At 35.9% G+C, this 20,036-nt stretch overlaps 1 protein-coding gene and 1 pseudogene across 15 annotated transcripts in view; one reads left to right on the forward strand and one right to left on the reverse strand.

Moving 5' to 3' along the window:
• The window catches only part of DTNB (dystrobrevin beta), a 181,057-nt gene that overhangs the window by 19,935 nt on the left and 141,086 nt on the right, over nt 1-20,036 (forward strand). For 14 of the 15 annotated variants that reach the window (XM_039887640.1, XM_039887644.1, XM_039887639.1 and 11 more), the window contains exons 2-4: nt 4,668-4,735; nt 6,296-6,376; nt 9,719-9,932. In XM_039887640.1, coding sequence (XP_039743574.1) covers nt 4,669-4,735; nt 6,296-6,376; nt 9,719-9,932 — 362 coding nt within the window. In that variant the 5' untranslated portion in view covers nt 4,668. Of the gene's footprint in view, nt 1-4,667; nt 4,736-6,295; nt 6,377-9,718; nt 9,933-20,036 lie in introns of those variants that run through there. The other variant, XM_039887648.1, reaches the window with a different exon arrangement.
• LOC120622330 (uncharacterized) lies at nt 12,561-12,679 on the reverse strand (annotated as a pseudogene).

Below are 20,036 nucleotides of genomic sequence, written 5' to 3' on the forward strand. Positions count from 1 at the left end.
GCTTGCATCACAGGATTGCCTGCTGGCTGGGGTGGGAGAAAATGAAAAAGGAAAGAGAGAAAAATCCTGGGGATTTCTCCCACTCCCTCTGGGCTTTAGTTCTTCTTTTCTTTAAGCCTGAACTAGAGGGTTCTGAGGATTTCTGTGTGTGTATGCTGCAGTGCTAGCTAGGTTTTCGTGGGTTTGCACTGTGTCGAGTCCAAGCCAGGATAGAAGGGAAAAAAATGGTAAACTTACCATCTGCTCAGTGGTACTTTAAATTCTGTATTCTTCCCCGATCCACCTGCTAATATTTACTTTTTACAGACCTCAGATAGCTCCAGTGTACATTCTGTGCAGGTTTATAGTTGTATTCAGTGGAGGAGTGAGGTTGGTGTTGTGCTCACGCAATCGTACTAGGATCCAGAAGTTATGAGGCCGGGCTTTGTACCTTCTGTCAGTCAGTCATCAGCCGTAGTGGTCCGGTGCCTCCTTTAGGAGGTGAGCTGCTCCCCAGGCATTTCTTGATTAAGGAGTGTTCAGTCAACCGAAGGCCGTTCCCCAGAGAAGAGCGTTCCCCAGAGAAGAGGCTGCCGAGAGGAATTAGAGGAATTAGCAGCTGGGCGAGAGATCCAGGGAGGGCGCAGATGACACCGACTGCATTGTTTCCTTACCTGACTTTTGACTTACAGCTTTTGAGCATCTTTTTTGTAAGTTACACATGCCTGCCTTGCTTTTTTTAGTATCTGTGAACTGCACTGCTTCATCGTATGGCCGTACTGTAAGTTATTTAAGCATTTTCATATTAGATATTTTCCTTCTTTCTTTCCTCCTCCTTCCTCTTTCCTTCCCCTTTCCCCGTTCCCCTTTCCTCTTCTCCCCTCTCTTTTCTTTTTTAAACAAATAAATAAACAAACATATTTTATTGGCCCCAAGGTAGTATACATTTAAAATTTTGGTAGATGTTGCCAAATCGTTCTCCAAATACTGTGTCAGTGTGTACACATCTACTAAGAGTCTAGATGCCTGTTTCTGCATTGCCTCCAAAGAAACATATTTAGACATTGAAACTCTTAAGTACACACATGAAACATATTTAGTTTTCTAAAAATTGCCAAGCAACACAGTGACAAATTAAAACTTTGCAAGGGGGGGTGGGGAGTACACCTTAAAAATGTATTTTTATTTTCCAATTTACTTCTGATCTTTATTCACATACATATATGATGGTTAAATAATTATTACTGCAGTATGAGCACCATTTGTTTATGTTTTGTTGACATTACATGTGGTTTGGTATATTGCTTATATTTCATAATTTGTTTTTAAAAGAACTGATTATGGTTAGCTTTTTGCTATAGCTCTGAATTTTGAGGATTTTTCTATGCTATGAACAATTTTCTAAACTTTTAAGAAAATGGTTACATGAATATGATTTCCTAAAGCAATCAAAACATTTGAAACATTGTTTCTGAAGCTTTCGTATCAAATCCTTGTAGTGGAGCATATTTTAATTGTCTTTCTTATACTAGAGTCAAATCTTACTTGGAAGTTAGTTTCTGAAATCATCGAGTATGGGGGAAATCTGAGGTAGATGAAAATTCCTTTTGAAATTTCCTCAGCAGCAATACTGTGGTGGAGACCACCTGATACAGTAGTTCTTCTAAGTCAGCACAGCCAGTTTTGTCTTCATGTTGGAACTGGCGACTTTTTCTTTAGTTGGACTATGTTTTTTAAAAAAAAAAGAAGAAAGAAAAAGGGGTGCTTGCTTTGTCAGAGGCCAGAGGGAACCAAGGCCACAGGGAGCTGCAGATTCACCTTCCTTGTCCCACTGTCCTGGAACAGGTGATCTTGGTGTGGAATTGGCCATCATTTAAATCATAATTCACCCTTCCCTCCCTCCCTCCTTTTCTTTCTCCTTCCTCCCCCTCCCCCCAGTAGCTGAACTTGTATTAGTCAATTGTAAGTGCACTACAACTCCACTGTAAATTTTTTAAAAAATTCAGTAGTTTAAATAACAATAATACAAAATTAAAACCCAATTTATAAGACATATTTCTTAAAAAGTTTATTTGTGCATTACTGGCTCATCAATGTGTTGATCACTTTATTTGGTATCTCAGATTGCTCTGATATATGTTTTTATGTGTTGTTTGATCCAAGTTTTTAATATTTGTCTACGTGACTTGAAGATACCATCATTTTGTCAGCTTAGATCATTAAATTTCTGAAATATTATTTACTTTGTGCTTTATTAGTTTCCAAAAGCCCAAGGACTTTCTTAAAAGAAAATATATTACAGTAAATAAAGTCTGTCATGGTATCATTAATTACAAATGAGAGTCTCTCCACTAGATGCGTCAACTACCTGTGTCGTCGTAGTAGTAATAATAATAATAATAGTTGTAATCATAAGAATAGCAGGTATTATTGGTCCTGTGTTTACCTTAGACCAGGCACTATCTAAATGAATTACTGCATTTACTCTCACTATGTGAAGATGGGGTGCTTTGTCTCTTTTATTCACTGCAGTATTTCCGGTACATCAGATGTACCTGCCACATAGGAGCTACTCTATAAATATTTGTCAAGTAATGGTTAGTGAAGTATATATAATTTTTATGCCGTTACAGCAATGAGGAATGACTATGAGGGTAATTCAAAGATAGAATTCCAGTAATGGCACTGGAACTCAAGCCCGTGTGGGATGATCGTTGTCATTTTGACAGTGGAGACATGCTGATCTAATTGCAGCCAGACATGTGTAGTAATGCAATATTAATTACTGTTGCTTTAGGTTGTGTTGGCATCCTTTTTCTCAAAGGACCAGATAGTAACTATTTTAGACTTCACAGGCCAGATGCTGTCTGTCACAGCTATCCAACTCTGCCACTGTAGCATGTAGCATTTGTAGATGATACATAAATGAATAAGCATGGCTGTGTTCAGTAAAACTTTATTTGCAAAAACAGGTGGCAGATGGGATCTGGCTTAGGATAGTATAGTTTCTCTAATTTGTTCACCCTGCTTTAGGTGGTCTCTTGTTCCCAGTAATCACTTGTGCAGATGTGTACCCTGAAACGTCATGGGAGTATTTGTAGTTTGGTGGCCATCCAGATGACCCAAAGTATGTTTATATTACTTAAAAAAAATTAATCTGCACATAAAGACAAAATTAAGGACATTGTTATGAAGAATTTAGGGATCTCCAGGAATTCTTAGGCCCAATTTGAGAAAATGGAGTGTAAAGAAATAGCAAAAGTGGGAAAAAAGATATTAATTAGATATAAAGGAGATTTATGATATTCTCTGTCTTAATCTGTGTTTAGCATTAAAATCTGTATTACTTAGTGAGAGACCAGCACTGGTGAAGAAGGAGCAAGTTTTCGAATATTTTCTATGTTGTTATAGGCAACTGTACTAACTTCTGTTTTTCTCTGGGACCTACATTTTATTAGTTTTTACTGTTGCCAGTTGCTTTTTATTTGGCTTTCTTTCTGTTTAAAAACTTTCCTCTTGGGGGCACATTGTTAAGTAACCATCATGAGTGTTGAAGACTGTTGAAGACTATTTGGTAACATTTCAATGATCTAGGAAAGGACGAGTCTTAATTATCAAAATATTAATTGTAGAATATTAAGGACTGTATTTAAATTTTCTTTAGAATATATTTGTAACTAAACTTTGGCCAGTTACCTTGATATATTTGTAAGTAAACTTCGGCCAGTTACCTTGCTTTAATGGGTATGTAATTTGTGTAGTCATCATTTAATTTGTGATTCTAATATAATTGAGAATGATTTATAACAATCTAGTCTGCTTTGGGAAATTATTTGGCTTATGCTATCTGTCCACATATTTTATTTTCTTCACAGAATAAGGCAAAGTTTAGCTGAAAGTGTCACAAATTTTGCATCAATAGTGTCCATGCAAGGAAACGGGCTATTTGTGTTCTAGCTGTTCAGGCCTAGGCCACTTCTGAATTGTGTGCCCTTGAGCAAGTTGGTGTTCTTTTCTAGGCATCAGTTTCCTCATCTATAAAATAGGGATAACAGTAATACCATCACCTAGGGGTGTCGTGAGGATTAAATGAAATAACGCACAGAAGGAGATTTAATAGAGGAACTGGCGTAACCTAAGTCTGTCAGTGTAAACTACTATTACCACATGATGGAAGTTACATTTAGGAGTTCTCTGGGTGTGGGGATGAATACCTTTTTTTTTGTTGTTTAACATTGTTTAAAATAAAAATAAAGTATCTCATTTGTTTTTTTTTAAGCTAACTGTTGTATTTTTATGGTAGCCGTTTATTACAATTCTTTTCTAAATTCTATTTAGTAACGTGTTTATCTATGGAAAACAGGAGGGATGTGGGGAACTGTCTCAACTAATCTAGGACTCTGCAGGGAAAATAAAGTTAGAAATAAGACATAGCTCCATATTTCAGCACAGGAATCAACTGTATGAGCTCATTTAAGTACCAACTTAATATATTAGAAGCTGTTGAATACAGGGACGATGGTTTATTATTTTCTGCATCAGGCTTCCACTTTATTTTTACTGATACTCTCTTGGTATGTGCATTTACAACTTGGTTTCCTGTACCTCTCTTTTCACAATAGAATGATAAGCAGTTGGTTAAATCGTCAGATTATACAGTGGTTTATCGTGTCTTTCTTTGTGTCTAGGATGATTGAGGAAAGTGGGAACAAGCGGAAGACCATGGCAGAGAAGAGGCAGCTGTTCATAGAAATGCGTGAGTCTTGAGTGCTTCTGGCGTCTTGTTTATATGTGTGGTAATGCTTTTTTATTTTTTTTTCTGATCAAGTCACAGCTTTAATCAGAAGTTTTATGTTACAGGCTTTAGAAAGAGAAGAATGGAAGTTAAAGAATCGTAAAGTTGGAAGACCCCAAGCCAGAGTATATATTTTAATTGGATTGGCTTGAATTGCTTTCTTAAGCAAAGTCATAAATAGCAAGGCAGAAATGTTAGTTAGGACATCTGTAAGATCGAGGTGTGCCAGTCAATTTAGACTTCTTGGCTGTAACTTCATTGTTACATGAGCTGCAGATGGTGAGAAATAATTAATACATCATATAAATTACCTTACACTAGTTACAGATTCTGAAGTAGAGAGGACTAAGTGTTAGGACAACATTTAGAGCTATAGGAAAAATTAAAAGCACAAATTTGCTGTATTACTTTACCATTTTAAGCCTTTTGTTAAAAATTACATTATTATATAAAACTCGAACAAAGAAAAAAAGGTGGCTGAGAGGAGTGGGGCAGTTCCCAGTATTCGAAGGATTGTTTTGCTCTGTGACTACTTGGCTATGTGACCTTGACTGTGTGACCTTGACTTAAACACTCATACTTGCCAGACCTCAAATTCCTCTGCCATGAAATAGGGTTATTGGTCCGGATCAGTTATTGAGAAACCTTTTAAAAGCATCATATGTACTCTTCCAAATGAGATATTGCAAGGACCCTCAATATACGACTGTTATGAAATTGGTACTGCTCAGTCGACGCTGGAGAGGGGAGGCCGGAGCCTGGCTGGGGCGGCCCCTGAGGTGCTTTCACAGAGTGAAAGCTAGTCTGGGTTCCAAGGACAATAACCCTGAGAGAGCGCAAGGGAATTATCACCGATTTTCAGAAGTCGTGCAGTGTCCCTTGTGTCATTCTATTCATTAAGACAGTCACAGAGTTCTGCTCAGATGCAAGTAGAGGGAAATAATCTTTAGTTCTTGATGGAGAAGGACACTGTACTCGAAGCACATAAATAAAATACTGGTCTAGAAATTCCGTTTTGGCCATTTTTTTGAAAAACACAAGCTGCCAGAGACCTGGAAGGGGACCTTAGAGATCAGTGGGGCCAGTTCCCTCATCTTACAGAGGAGGACACGGAGGCCGGGAGCAATGTATCATGGCCACGGTCATGTCCTGCAGTCGGCAGTCAGGCTGGGGCTAGAATTGGCCTCTGACTCTAGGCCAAGGTCTTTCCTACCATTCCACTTCATCCCCCTTTTCTAATCTATATAGCCAATTCACTAAAGTCGTGAGTGTTCCTCGCTCAGAGTCTCCTTAGGCCAGCAGACAGGATAATGTAGGTGAAACTACTGGCATAGTGCCTGGCGTGGAGTGGGCACGCGGGGTGCTCCGCAGCCCTTCCTCCCGCCCTTGTGTTTTAGCAGAAGGCCTAGCTCACATGGTATGTATAGACTGTGCCAACACAGTGAAATAGAGTCACTTCCCAGCATTTAGAAATTAAACAGTAAGTCCACTTGAACATTCTTTATTTGTCCTTTTTTTCAGGTGCTCAGAATTTTGATGTCATACGACTGTCAACTTACAGAACAGCTTGCAAATTACGATTTGTACAAAAACGATGCAACCGTAAGTCATTTCTGTGATAGCTGGACAGAGCTCTTGATAATATAAAATACAAGATTTTAGTATCTTCTAGTCATATTGTAAAATTATTTGAATTATTCTGTCTTAAGTATTTATCAGAATATAAGCTTTGTAATTGAAAGAACTTGGCATTTTTACTCTGTGGTTCCCTCAAAATATTTAACAAACTCAATAACGTAACTAGTTTTGAGACTGGCGTAATATTAATGTTCTTTAAACGGGAGAGTTGATTTCTCCTTGTCACTTTTTTTAATGAACGTTTTATACAGAATAAATACAATTTTTCAGACTTTGGAGGGAAAGGAAAACGTGAATATTTTGATAAAGGTGTCATAAGAATTTATCGATTAAATTTAATATAAAATGAATTGCTACAGTGGCTACTAATAAAATAAATAAGATATACACACAAGCATATAAAATCTTCTTTTAATTTCCATGAAGATGAACTAACTTATGACGGAATTATTGTACTTTTCTCCCATGCGTGTGTGTACTAATGAAAAACCCTTTTGTACAGTGGAAAGAACATTAGCCTTACAATGGAAAAAACTTCAGTTTTAGTTCTGGTTTTGCCATTTATTACAAACATGTGATCTTGGGCAAGTCATTTTGCATCTAGATACTTCTACCCTACTTTAAGTCTTACTCAAAAACCCTAGCTTAAAATTCTCTCTAAAGAGTTTACCATGCCATCCTACATGGAAGTCACGTTTCTTCTCTAGTTTCCCAAAGCATTGTTTTCAAATTATGGGTTGTGACCCATTAATGGTTCATGAAATCATTTTGGTGGGCTATAGCTAGAATTTAAAGCATGTAATAGAAAAGAAAAAGAAAAATCAGAATGCTGCTTCTGTGGTAGAGCTAAAAAGTATTTTGTGAAACTTTTTTATATATTTATGTATCTAGAGTGTGTGTGTGTGTGTGTGTGTGTGTGTGTGTGTGTGTGTGTTTGAGTTTGATGATATAAATATGATTCTGTGGGTTGTGGTCAAAAAATTTGAAAACCACTATTCTAGAGTAACTACGATTTTTATAATTCTTCCTGTAATTATTCTTGAGAAACAGGTCTATGTGTGGAGTGATGAGAGTCAGAACCAGGCTAGTGGCATTAGTAATGTTAAACCAAAGATTCATTGTTCTAGAACTTTTACTTTGTCACACATGATTCTCCAGTTCACCTGGAAGAATTTTTTTTTGTGGGCGTGCAGTAAAAGTAGGAGTCAAATTTCACTTTTTTCTATATGTATGTTCAGGTGTTTCTATCCTGTTTATTGAAAAGACCATCCTTTTTCTCCACTGCTAAAAATTTTTTTCCTCATATTCTTTAGAGAAATATCTAAGAATGTTCATGGCAGTGTCTGTATATGAGAAGATTTGCTTTTGGGCTCTTGTGTTCCATTGTTATGTTTGTCTGTCTTTGTCCCAGTAACCGCTATTATAGCTTTATAATAAGTCTAATAGCAGGTGGAGCAGGTCTTCTTGCTTTGTTCTGTTTTTCTTTCTCAGATTGTCTGGGACGTCCTTGGCCTTTCACGTTTATTTTCATATATATTTTAGACTCCGCTTGTCAACTCTTACTAAAAACAAACAAAATAAAACAACTCTGCTGAGATATTTTCCTTTTTCATTTCTTTTTTGAAGCATAGTTTACGTATAGTAAAATTCATCCTTTTAAACTGTAGTCCTCTGGGATTTTGTAGGGATTTCAATGAATCTGCAGATGAAGTTGAGAATTGACGTATTTCCAATTTGAGATTTCCTACTGTAAACATGGTATATCCCTCCATTTATTTATGTCTTGTCATTAATTTCTGCCAGTTATATTTGTAGAATTCTTTTGGTAGAAATGTTGCACATTCTTCATTGGATTTATTCCTAAGTCTTTGATGATTTATGATTTTATTATAAATAGTATTTTTAAATTTCATTGTCTGTTACTGATACATAGGAGTACAGTTACTTTTATATCTTGGCCTGTATGTAGCAATCATTCCAGATTCAAATTTTAGTAATTTGTCTGTAGAATCTTGATAATTTTCTGTCTAATTTTGTCATTTTTGAATAATGACAGTTATATTTCTTCATTTCTAATACTTTTACTGATAATTACTGCATATTGATTTTGCTTAGGACTTGAAGGTCACTAGAAATGATGATTGTGGGAATTTCTTGTCCCATTTCCAATATCAGAGGAAAAGCTTTCAACATTTTACTATTAAGTAATATGTTTGCTGTGGGTTTTTTTTTTTTTGTAGATACCCTTAATCAGGTTAAGGAAGTTCCCAAGTGTGTTTCTTCATTTCTGAAGATAAGGCTTATTTAAAAACTTGTCTTTTTGATAATGATTTCTAACTTAATTTCATTTTAGTCAGAGAGCATGGTTTATATGATTTTTAATCCTTTGAAATTTGTTGAGATTAGCTTGATGTCTAAGGATAAGGTCAATTTTTATATGCATTGCATTGTGTTCTTAAAAATAAAACATATTTTCTAATAATTGGAGGGGGAGCAGTACTTCATATAGTGACCATTATGTCTATTTTGTTGTAAAATTTAATTGTGTCTGTACTTACTTTTTGTGTGTTTGCTCTATCATTTATTAAGAGAGGTATGTTAATACCTTCCCAACGCTTGTGAATTTGTCTCTTTGGTGTTCCGTTAAATTTTGCATTATATATTTTTCAGCCTATTGTAGGGGAGGCAAAACTTTACCTCTGCCCTCTTATGATCTCTGGTTGGGCCTGAGAATTAAATTGACGTAAGACAGATTAACAGGAGAAAAGTATGCAAATTTTTACATGTACATGGAAGACCCCATAGGAAATTGAAGACCCGAAGAAGTGACTAAGTCTAAGTGCTTATAAATTGGGTTGAACAAAGCATAGCAATTGTGGAAAAGTAATATGTATATATTTACATATATATAATTTATATATATATTTACATATATATATGTATAACATATATATATGTATAGAGACAGAGACAGAGACAGAGACAGACTAAAGTCCGTACAGATTAATCTTGGCCTCAGTTCACTGTTTATTTCCCCCTATAATAGGGAAGGCATCTTTCACATGGGAGTTTTATTCTCTGCTTTCAGGAAGAAAAGGGGAGGTCAGAGTGCTCTTGTTGGCACCTGATATTTTTTCAGGTGTCTTTAGCACAAGAGAATCCTTATGGCAAAGTGGCATATTTTGAGGTGGAACATTGTGCCACTCTTCACTATTCTATTAAATGTAAATAGATATAAAGTTCTTATGTCTTTCTGATGACTTAAAACTTTTAAGTTGTTGACAGTTTATTTTCTTCATGTTTTAGTGCATCTCGTTGATATCTGGAACATGATCGAAGCCTTCAGAGACAATGGCCTTAATACACTGGACCATAGCACGGAGGTCAGTGTGTCCCGCCTCGAAACTGTCATCTCCTCCATATACTACCAGCTGAACAAGCGCCTTCCTTCTACTCACCAAATCAGTGTGGAACAGTCCATCAGCCTCCTCCTTAACTTTATGATTGCTGCATACGACAGGCTAGTACCTTACATGCTTACTTCTGTTTAAGAATGTTTGTCCCTTAATCATTCTTCTTCCTTGCTTCCTTGCGAAGGGTCGTCAACTTAAAATCATAGTTAGAAGGGAAATTATTCAATGTAAGTCCCTTCTAAAGACCGGTGGATGTACTGTCCTGGGGCATGTCTCATATTAAGCTCTGTGATAGTATGAAGACTCACACACTTGAGACATAGTGTTTGGTAAAAAATGTAGATGCCTTAATATAGCTGTTCTCTAGCTAGTGAAATAGAACCAAGTTGTGAATTTGATTATGCAGGTTTCTATTTGACTTTTAAAGATAACTCATCTTTATTATGTAACAGCAAGTGTCCCTGGACTATAATGTTCTGTTTTTTCTTTATGTTTGGGATCCTATTTTAATTTTATTCAGTGCAGAAAGAACATTGTCTTAAAAACTTTACAACAATAGAAGAAAACTGTTTAAATGTACTCTGAATTAAAACAGAAATGAGTTGCTCTATTTGTATTTATGGAGATTTAAGTTGTTATGATAAAAATGAAGATACCATAAGTGATGGAAGCACAGAGGGAAATGGCTGTATTTCAGGAACCAAGAGTTCAGATTTCTGATTCCTGCATACTGTCAGCCATCTGATTGGAAGAGGTTAATTCTCTCTGCCTCATTTTTCTCTCTGTATACTTACTTTGAGTTCATACATTTGTAGAATGTTGTTTGTAATTTATGATACTGAGGATTCTGCGAATTAATGGTAAAACCATACAAGTTTCAAAGCCAAGTTACAACATAGGCACCCACTAAATTCACAACATTTTTATAAGATGCGATCAAGTTAGATATTCTGTTCATTGAATAGGAAAACTTTTAAAGAAATTTTAATTTTTAAAATAAGAGTTTACATGAGACATAAGTCCCAGAATTCCGATGCTATTTTTTAGCAATTTTGATTAGTGAATCCATATGGTTAATTATTTTTTTTATTAAAAAAAAATTATTTTTCCATTAGTGTTGACATGCAGTGTTATTTTATATTAGTTTCAGCTGTACAACATAGTGGTTAGACATTTATATAATTTATGAAGTGATCCCGCCAATTAGTCTAGTACCCATCTGATACCACGCATAGGTGTTAAAGTATTATTGACTGTAGTCCCTATGCTGTACTTGATAACCCTGTGACTATTTTATAACTACCATTTGTATTTCTTAATCCCTTCACCTTTTTCACACAGCTCCCGAGCCCCCTCCCATCTGGCAACCATCTGTTTGTTCTCTGTGTCTATGAGTCTGTTTTCATTTTGTTTGTTCATTTATTTGTTCCTTAGATTCTACTTATAAATGAAATCATATGCTGTTTGTTTTTCTCTGTCTGCTTTATTTCACTTAGTATAATACATAAGGTTAATTTTAATACTGTCTAAGGAACGACTCTTTTGATCCAAAAAATCTCAGTAAAAACTGTTATTCAGTGGTGAGCATCAAGCAGCATCTTATCATGACACTGACTCACTGTAAATCATTTTGGGGTTGCACAACAGAAATTAACTTAATATTTTTAAGTCAGAAATAAAAATCATCCACCGAAATGATAAACTTTGATTTTTAAATTGTGTTGTAGCAGTTTAATTTGGATATATTTAAAAGTTTCCATAGTTCCTTCTTAATACTGATTCTAGCAACAAAACAATATTAAAAAAAACAAAAAAAACTACAAAGCAAAAACCTACTAGTTTATTTTATATAAAAGCAAATATATTTCTTAAATTCTGAATGTGCCCAGCTAGCATATTATGGAGTAATGTTGCTGAAAAAAAAAGATAGTATTAGGTCATAGCCTTCCTTGTTAGTGATTTTTAAATAACACTAGAAATTTCCTGAGAGGCACAAATATTTCATGTACTGTATTTACTAATATTCTTGCTTGTTCTTAGATGGATTTAAGATGACAAGAAAGTCAGCCAAATTAAAATAGGTGAGAACTAGTGCTGAATGGGAAGTTTTGTACACCCTCGGTAGTAGCACATTTTTATAAGGATCTAGCTCTTACAAAGATCTGATTGTAGCTCTTCTAGGAAATTTCCAGGGGATGGTGGAGGACGAGCTAGGCATTGTGAATGTCTTAAAAAGGTGAAATTGTAGGGAAACCTAGTGCGAAATCGATAAAAAACAGTTGCTCTGGTAGAAGAGGCAAGTGGAGCCCGCCTGCCTGCACTGCAGCCCCTGCCCTGTTGAATGCCATTGTGGGTGTCAGGATGTGATACGTGATGTGACACCACCAAGACCAGCTCACTGAGCCCCAGTCCTGGTGCTTGGTGGCAGAGTTATTCAGGGAGCAGAAATGAGTGAACTTGAAGTTTGCTTATTACTCTGCCCATCACTTACTCTTTATTTTGTCACGTTTCTCCTAAGAGAAGTCATGCATTTGTGCTAATCTTCTTGATTTCAGGATATACAGGCCTATAAAAAGTTTGACCATTATCTATCTATCTATCTATCTATCTATCTATCTATCTATCTATCATCTATCATCTATTTATTTTTTAGGCAAGGCAACCCTTGATTGACCTCACAGATTGCAAGGACCTTGTCAGCTTATAATCCCTTATTTATTTTTTAAAATTTTTTATGCCTACAGCACCTGGTCTTCTTAGGTGGTCTCTTATCCAAGTACTAACCAGGCCCGACCCAGCTTAGCTTCCGAGATCAGATGGGATCGGGCTTGTTTAGGGTAGCATGGCCGTAGACTTGACCATTATCTAATATTTAGGAAAAAACATTTTTTTTTTTTTTGTTTATTATTGGCCTTAGTTTCCTTTTTATAAGATTTTTTTTTTTTTAAAGAAAGAGCAAGAAGAATACTTTTTCTGAGTGGTTTGCTTTTCCCTTGCCTTTGTTTTTCTCTGAAAGTAAAGAGAGAGGCGGTAATAGGGAGACTTCTCCAGTCCATTCAGCACTCACCTCTGAATTAACACTATTTTCATCATGTAATTTCCCACCTCAGAAACCTTGTGATTTTTGAATGAAGTTCATACTCCTCAGTTAGGGCCTAACGGTATCTGTCCTGAATTCCCTGCTCACAACAAGCTCTAATCTGCTTGTGGCACTTCTTAATTTTTCCAGTGTGACATGTTCATTTTTCCCTTCATCATTTTGGTTGGTCTCCTGTCTGTCTGTTCTCCCCTCTCCTCTACCCCCTCCACTTAAGTTTTTACCTCTGCAGCCTTCCTTATTATCACCAATACCATTTTCATCCCTTTGATGACTTATAGTTCTTGTCTGTATCATTATTTTGACTTTGAATTATATAATGCACAATAAGATTAAAAGTCCTTGAGAGCAGAGATTCTACCTGATATTTCTTTCATTCCTCAATAAATACAGCTCTGGATTCTTAATAGATATTTGTAAGATTGAAATGAAAATTATGCAATCTGATTATGATAAAATTGAATAATATTCTGTGTTGATTTTACTTGATTAAGCTACTTGACATTTGCCAAATGGATTCTTGATTTGCAGTTGATTATTGAATAATCCATTCACTGTGAAGTTTTATAAATTAAGATTACTGTAATTGGAAAAATATGAGTTTTTGAAGATCAAAGAGAAATGCTCTTATTAGTCTTAACTATATGTGATAATTGGACTGGTAATAGCGTTTCTAAAGTAGAAGTCTATTTTCATGCAAAAAGTATTGATTTATGGTTAGCAGCATCCACACTTGTTCGCTAAAGATGTAAAACAGCTTGCTTTCTTAAGTAAAAAATGCTCCCTGTAGTCTTGTTTTCAAAAGTATTAATTTGAATAGCAGGCTCTGATTAGATAGTGCAAAGCTATAAACATCATTCAGATTAGGTGAGTTTAAATATCAAAATATAGGCAGAGTTTGAGACTTTACCTAACTGAAATGAGCAGTTCCCATCTAGAGGTCACAGGTGAGCATTTCAGTCTTCTCAAGGTACCTGCGTGTTCAAACATATGTTTATTCAGGGTGACTCACTGTCTGCGTAGCTTGGCCTAGAGCTAATCATGGTATTTCCTCAGTGTTGGATAATAAGAACTCTTTTTAGAAGTCATGTGCACAGTTTATCGTCAGACTGTAAAATGATACGCTATGGAAGTGAATTATAGATTCGAGAAAGAATCATCATGCTCCTCACTGAGGGAGGATGCTCCTCAGAGAGATTCTGCTTGGGTGGGGTTAAAATAACAGGTTTCCTCTCTCATGTCACCCTCACAAATCTTACCTGTTTCTCCTTTCATTTTAGTATCTTTATGTGGGAGGTTTATCTTCACTGTTCATTGTGTCACTTCTTAAATGTTGACCTACTAGTCAACCCTGCAGCTGTCACAGGCCAGATTTTAAGTGAGTCACATTTTTTTTGTGGTGAAACGAGGTTAAATATCTTTCCCAAATCTTGTTTGAAAAGAATCGATGCCGGTTTGAACCTGGACTTTTTCTTGGAATTACTGAAAACATGAATTTGGGTAAGATTAGGGGTGCCATGGTCCGGGGCAGCTGACTATTCAGTTTTGAAAATAACTTGGCCAGCGCATATGGAGTAAAGGCAGATGTGTCTGGTGGGAAGGATCAAGAATGAGTTTTTCTAAGAAAAAAGAATCAGTTGGATAAAGGACATAACCATAGGGTATTAGGCTGTAGACTAAGTGACAGCAGTTTCTCTCTGTCGCCTTTCATTGTAGAGGAAGAATGCAGGAGCTCTAATGAAACATTAGAAAAGTAAAGGTAACATTTCTCTTTTGCTTTCTTTGGGGGAAGTGATAGGAAGTTGTCGTTAGGCTTAAACTAGACCAAAGAATTTCAATGCCCAGAAAAGCATTCAGAGCAAAGGAGTAAATGCTGAGAGCAAATAGTTGAGAGGAGGGAGCTAATTCTTTTTCTTTTCGAAGCAAAAAATATAAATAACACGATCGGAGGAAGTAAGAATTGTGAGACTATCCCTTCCGTTATTTATCAGATGATTATTTTTTTATGCTAAGTTATACGTAGATTTTTATATAAGTATCTTAAGTACTTATAACTATCTTGATTCATTTACTAACTTGTTCATGTTTCCTATTGAAGGGTGAATAAACCTTTTGATAGTTGAAATCTTGAACCTAACGTTATAAATGGTGGTAAGCATTATAAGCGGGTAAGATGTGTTCATAATTAAGACCCAAGCCCACTCCCCCACTTCCAGGATGCATGGTTAAATACTTAAAAACAGGTTCTGAAACAAAAGCTCACTAAGCATCATTCCCAAATCTCTCCTGTCTGCAGAATTCACCCCCTCCTCACATTTACTATGATCCTTAATCTCAGCTACCTCTCCTTTCCCTGTACTTAAAACACCCTCGACCTTACTTACACATTCCCTTTATCCTATTGAGTTACACATTTACACTTAGATGCATATCTCCTCACTGTCAACACACCCTGAGTAAAGCATGCAGTTTTAAGCACATATACACTTGCACACTCCACTTTGAATACAGGCAGAGAGGAGAGGAGAGCCATGGTTTGTTGGGTGGGAGATTACATGTGGAGATTGCTCCATTGCTGTTGTGAATAGGCAAAATGGTTGGAAAGTAGATATGAGAGATGATGAATTAAGGATCCATATGTTACTGATAATAGTTCGTTGAGAGGTCATTGCATGATCCTATTAATGCATCTCCAGACTACTCGATCCGAGATTGGCCATTGAGACTAGTAGTAATCCTAATGAGTGGACAAGGATACAGGTGTTTTAGTGCTGATCTAGGTTAGTTGAGAAGCATATCTGTTATTCTGTATTTGAATGTAAGACCTTCTGAATCTAGGGCGATTATGTGCAACAGAGTTGAGTTAAAGAATGCTTTGAATAAGGGATGCAAAATGTTGTAATTGTTTGTTTCTAAAGCATTTTGAAGATTAGGAAGTGTTAATTGCCAACTATTAAAATTTTTAGAAATAAAGATGTCATTAAGACCTGTTGTATGATGTTTATTGATGGGTACTATGGGCTAAAAATTTCTTCAAGAGCAGAGCTGAAAGTTTGACTTGGCTCTCCTGCCAGTATGCTGGGCTCTGCCACATTCTCCTATTTGCATAGATGGATGGCATGGGGTTCTTCTCTGCAATATGGAATAGATACTGTTTTGTCTCTTCGAAGGAAGAATGTGAAATTTGGAGCCAGAAAGAGTTGTACAAAACAGCATGATTACTTCTCTTTAGTTTTTTATTATGTCTTTTGATTTATTATTGCTTGCGAAATAGAAGCTCAAATCTTAGTATTGCATTCAAAGTTCTGTGTTGGTGGTTCTCAGCTCTGGATACATATTAAAATAACAAGAGGAACTTGTAAAAAATACTAAGAACAGGATGGACTTTAGGCATGTGAATAGTATCTTTATATTCATACCTCATTGAGATTTGTATGGGTTTACAGCTCTAAGGAGGATCATCTTGTTGATTCCTACAAAAATATCCTATTGTGAATTTGATTGGCATTGCATTGAGTCACAACAAGATTCTGATCAGCTTAGGAAGAATAGACATTTTAACAATATTGAGTCTGATTTCCTGAACATGGCATATCTATGACCTTAATTTCTTTCATCGATATTTTGTAGTTTTCATTTTATAGATTTTGAACACATGTTTTTAAAAATTTTTATCAATGCTTTTATATTTTTGATGCTATTGTTTTCCCTATTTTGCTAGTTTGTAGAAATAAAATTGAATTTTGTATGTATTTTGTATTCTGCAACCTTGCTAAAATCCCTTATTATAGTTTTTTTTGTAGAGTCTGTAGATTTTTTTTCCTAGGTTCTTTGGGATTTTCTACATAGATGGTTATACTGGCTGGAGTAGACATAGTTTTATTTTTTCATTTTCATTCTGTATGTTTTTTATTTCTTTTCCTTGTCTTGTTGCACCAGCTGGGTTCTCTGGTGTGATGCTGTCTACTAGTGGTGAGAGCAGTCATCCTTGACTTATTCTTGATCTTAGGGAAAAATCACTTAGTTTTTCATCATTAGCATGATGTTAGCTGTTATTATTTTTTAAGATGCCCATAATCAGATTGGGGAAGTTCCCTTCCTTTCCTAGGTTTCTGAGACTGTTTATCAGAAATGGATGTTGAATTTTGTCATCTGCATCTATTCAGATGATCACATGGCTTTTCTCTTTCAGCCTGTTAATATGGTGAATTATATCGATTGATTTTCAAATGTTAAATCAGTGGTAATATTCTTGGGCTAAAGCTCTCTGGGTTGTGATTTTTATTCTTTTTACATATATTGTTACATTTGACTTGTTCACATTTTGTTGAAGATTTTTATGTCTAAATTCATGAGGGATACCCCAACTTTTCTTTTGTTTTCATGTCTTTGTTTTTGGTATCAAAATAATGCTTGTTTATTCCCTGGAAGAGTTAGTATAGAAATGCAATTATTGCTGCTTTCATTTGTGTTTATAATTCACCAGTACAGCATTCCGAATAAGGAGCTTTCTTTTCTGAAAGGCTTCAGGATACAGATTCAGTTTCTATGATAGATATGGGACTGCTCTGGTTATGTTTCTTCTTGAGTAAGCTTTAGTAGATTTGTGTTTTTCAAGAAGTGGTTTGTGTCTGTCCAGTTCATCCAAGTGGTTGAATTTATGGACATAAAGTTTTTTTAAAAATATTTTCTTATTATTTCTGTAATGTCTGTAGAACTTGTGATAACCCATCTTTCATTCTTGATATTGGTAATTTGTGTCTTCTCTCTTTTTTTTCTTAGTCTGGATAGAGATTTATCAATATTAATAATTTATTTGAAGAACCAGCTTTGGTTTCATTAATTTTTCTTTTGTTTTTCTTTTCTGCTCATTTTGTTTTCTGTTTTATTGATTTCTGCTCTTACTCATATTATTTTTCCCCTTTTGTTTTGGATTTAATGTGCTATTCTTTTTCTAGTGTCTTAAGTGGGAAGCGTAGGTTATGACTTGGGAACCTTCTTTTCTAGGATAAGCACGCTCACTGTTATGTTATATTTTCTAGATCCTTTCACAGATAATTTATACACATACGAACAAATACAGATATTCCTCGCCTTAATGTGGGATTATGTCTTGATCAACCTATCATAAGTTTAAAATATTGTCAAGTCAAAAATGCTTTGCTAATACATTGCAGAGTATCGGTTGTTGACCCTTGTCACGCATGGCCGGTTAGTGGCCTGTGGCTCACTGCCGCTGTCCAGCATCATGGGAGAACATCATGCTGCATATGGCTAGCCTGGGAAAAGACCAGATTTCAAAATTTGACATGATTTCTACTGAATACATATCACTTTTGTTCCATCTATCATAAAGTTGAAAAACTGTAAGTAGAGCCATCATAAGTCAGGGACTGTCTGTATATGAGAATATTTTTACTCTTTCCTTTTTAACATAATTGCTAGACTGAATTCTAGCAATTATTTTGTTCCATGCTTTGCTTTTTTTTTTTTACTTAGTAAACTATCTTAGATATATTTTTATCTTTTACATATTATTTTTCTTTTTTTTTTTTTTTTATGATAGCATGAATAGCCAGTCTTCTGTTAGTGGACATTTAAGGATGGGGCCTGGGCCTTGGTATTTTTATTGTTTTATACATTTTTATTATGGAAAATTTTTTACACATTGTAGTTTATATATCTTAAGTGTCTTTTAACCTGTAGGTTTCTCCTTCATCATTTACCCCCTTAAACCATTAGCTTTGTCTCCTAATGGTAACCTTCACTTTTCCAGGATTCATTTTTATAAAATTAAATGCAAATTTTATTAAGGATTTCAAATTACATTTTTCAGATTTGCAGAATTCATTTCTTAAAAGTTTTTGTTGAGAAATAGAAAACAATTACAGAAAATGAAGTACAGTTTAAAATAAATTGTTATGAAGCAAATATCCATATAAGTCCTAAAAGGCCAAGAAATCGATTGCAGTCTGCACCTCAGAACTCCTTCTGTGTTACAGCCCACTCTCTTTTCCCACGTGTATTCAGCACCCTGATTTTTATGGAAATCTCTTCTAAGGTTAATTTTTACTTTTCCCCGTGGAATTTCCTGGATACTCTTGCATCATGAGATCTGTGTCTGCAAAAAATGTTTACCTTTAACAGCGTCATCGGCTGTGCAGCAAGGCCTGAGTCCTCTGGTCGCGAGCACGTCTTCCGTCTTGCTCTGCTGAGCATAAGGCACGTTTCCCCTCACGCTGGACTTCAGGACTGTTTTCTGTCGTTGCTTCATCTTTCTGGGCCAGAAACTTTGGGGCAGAAGCTGCCTCCCTCTGAGTTCTTCATTATGAGCAGCAGAGACCATCTCTGGCTCATGTTTTTAAAAGGATGTGGGTGTTATTGAAGACTCTCCGAGAGGGTTGGGAAAGTGTAGGCTTGAAGACCACGCTGCCAAGAACACAGCTCGGTCACACAGAGTGGTCTCAGGAAGCACCTCTGCCACCAGTCTGGGCCCAGGTATTGCTGCTTGTGCTCCAGACACTACTGATGCTGGGCGGTGGGTGCTGCCTCCGGGCACTGGGTGTAACTGCTCTGGCTGCTGCCATCCTCACCAGGTGTATTTTGGGAATTCCACCTTCTAAAAATTAGTAGTTTTCTGTTTGAAGTCTAGAGTGGCGCATCTGATCAGTGGAGCTTGTGCATGTGCCCATGTCTTGGTTTTGAAGAAAGATGAGAAAGCAAATATCTGTTTTTGTTTTTGTTTTTCTTTCTTCATTCTTTGGTACTGGGAAGAGTCCTTGTCGTATAAGGTGGGGTCTGTTTAAATGTAGGCTCAACATTTGGATAGTTGGTGACCAAAAGGAATCGTTCACCGTAAAAGTTCTGTATCAGTCTTAGAAATCCATTCCTTTTAACGTAATGGATGCTTTTTATAGCCACTGACGTGGCTCATACAGCACAATGGATGTTTAACATAGGAATATTCCTTATCATTTCCAAGTGCCATATTTTCAGGTACCATGTAAGACAGAGGACAGTATCTGTATTTCTAACCCCACCTAATTTTAGCTAATTTTATGGATTTTTCTTTTATCTGATGAATAAACTTAATGAAATATAGTAATTAAAAATC

The sequence above is a fragment of the Pteropus medius genome, unplaced genomic scaffold (assembly GCF_902729225.1).
Source record: "Pteropus medius unplaced genomic scaffold, Ma_sr-lr_union100, whole genome shotgun sequence".
In the NCBI taxonomy this organism is placed as follows: domain Eukaryota; kingdom Metazoa; phylum Chordata; class Mammalia; order Chiroptera; family Pteropodidae; genus Pteropus; species Pteropus medius.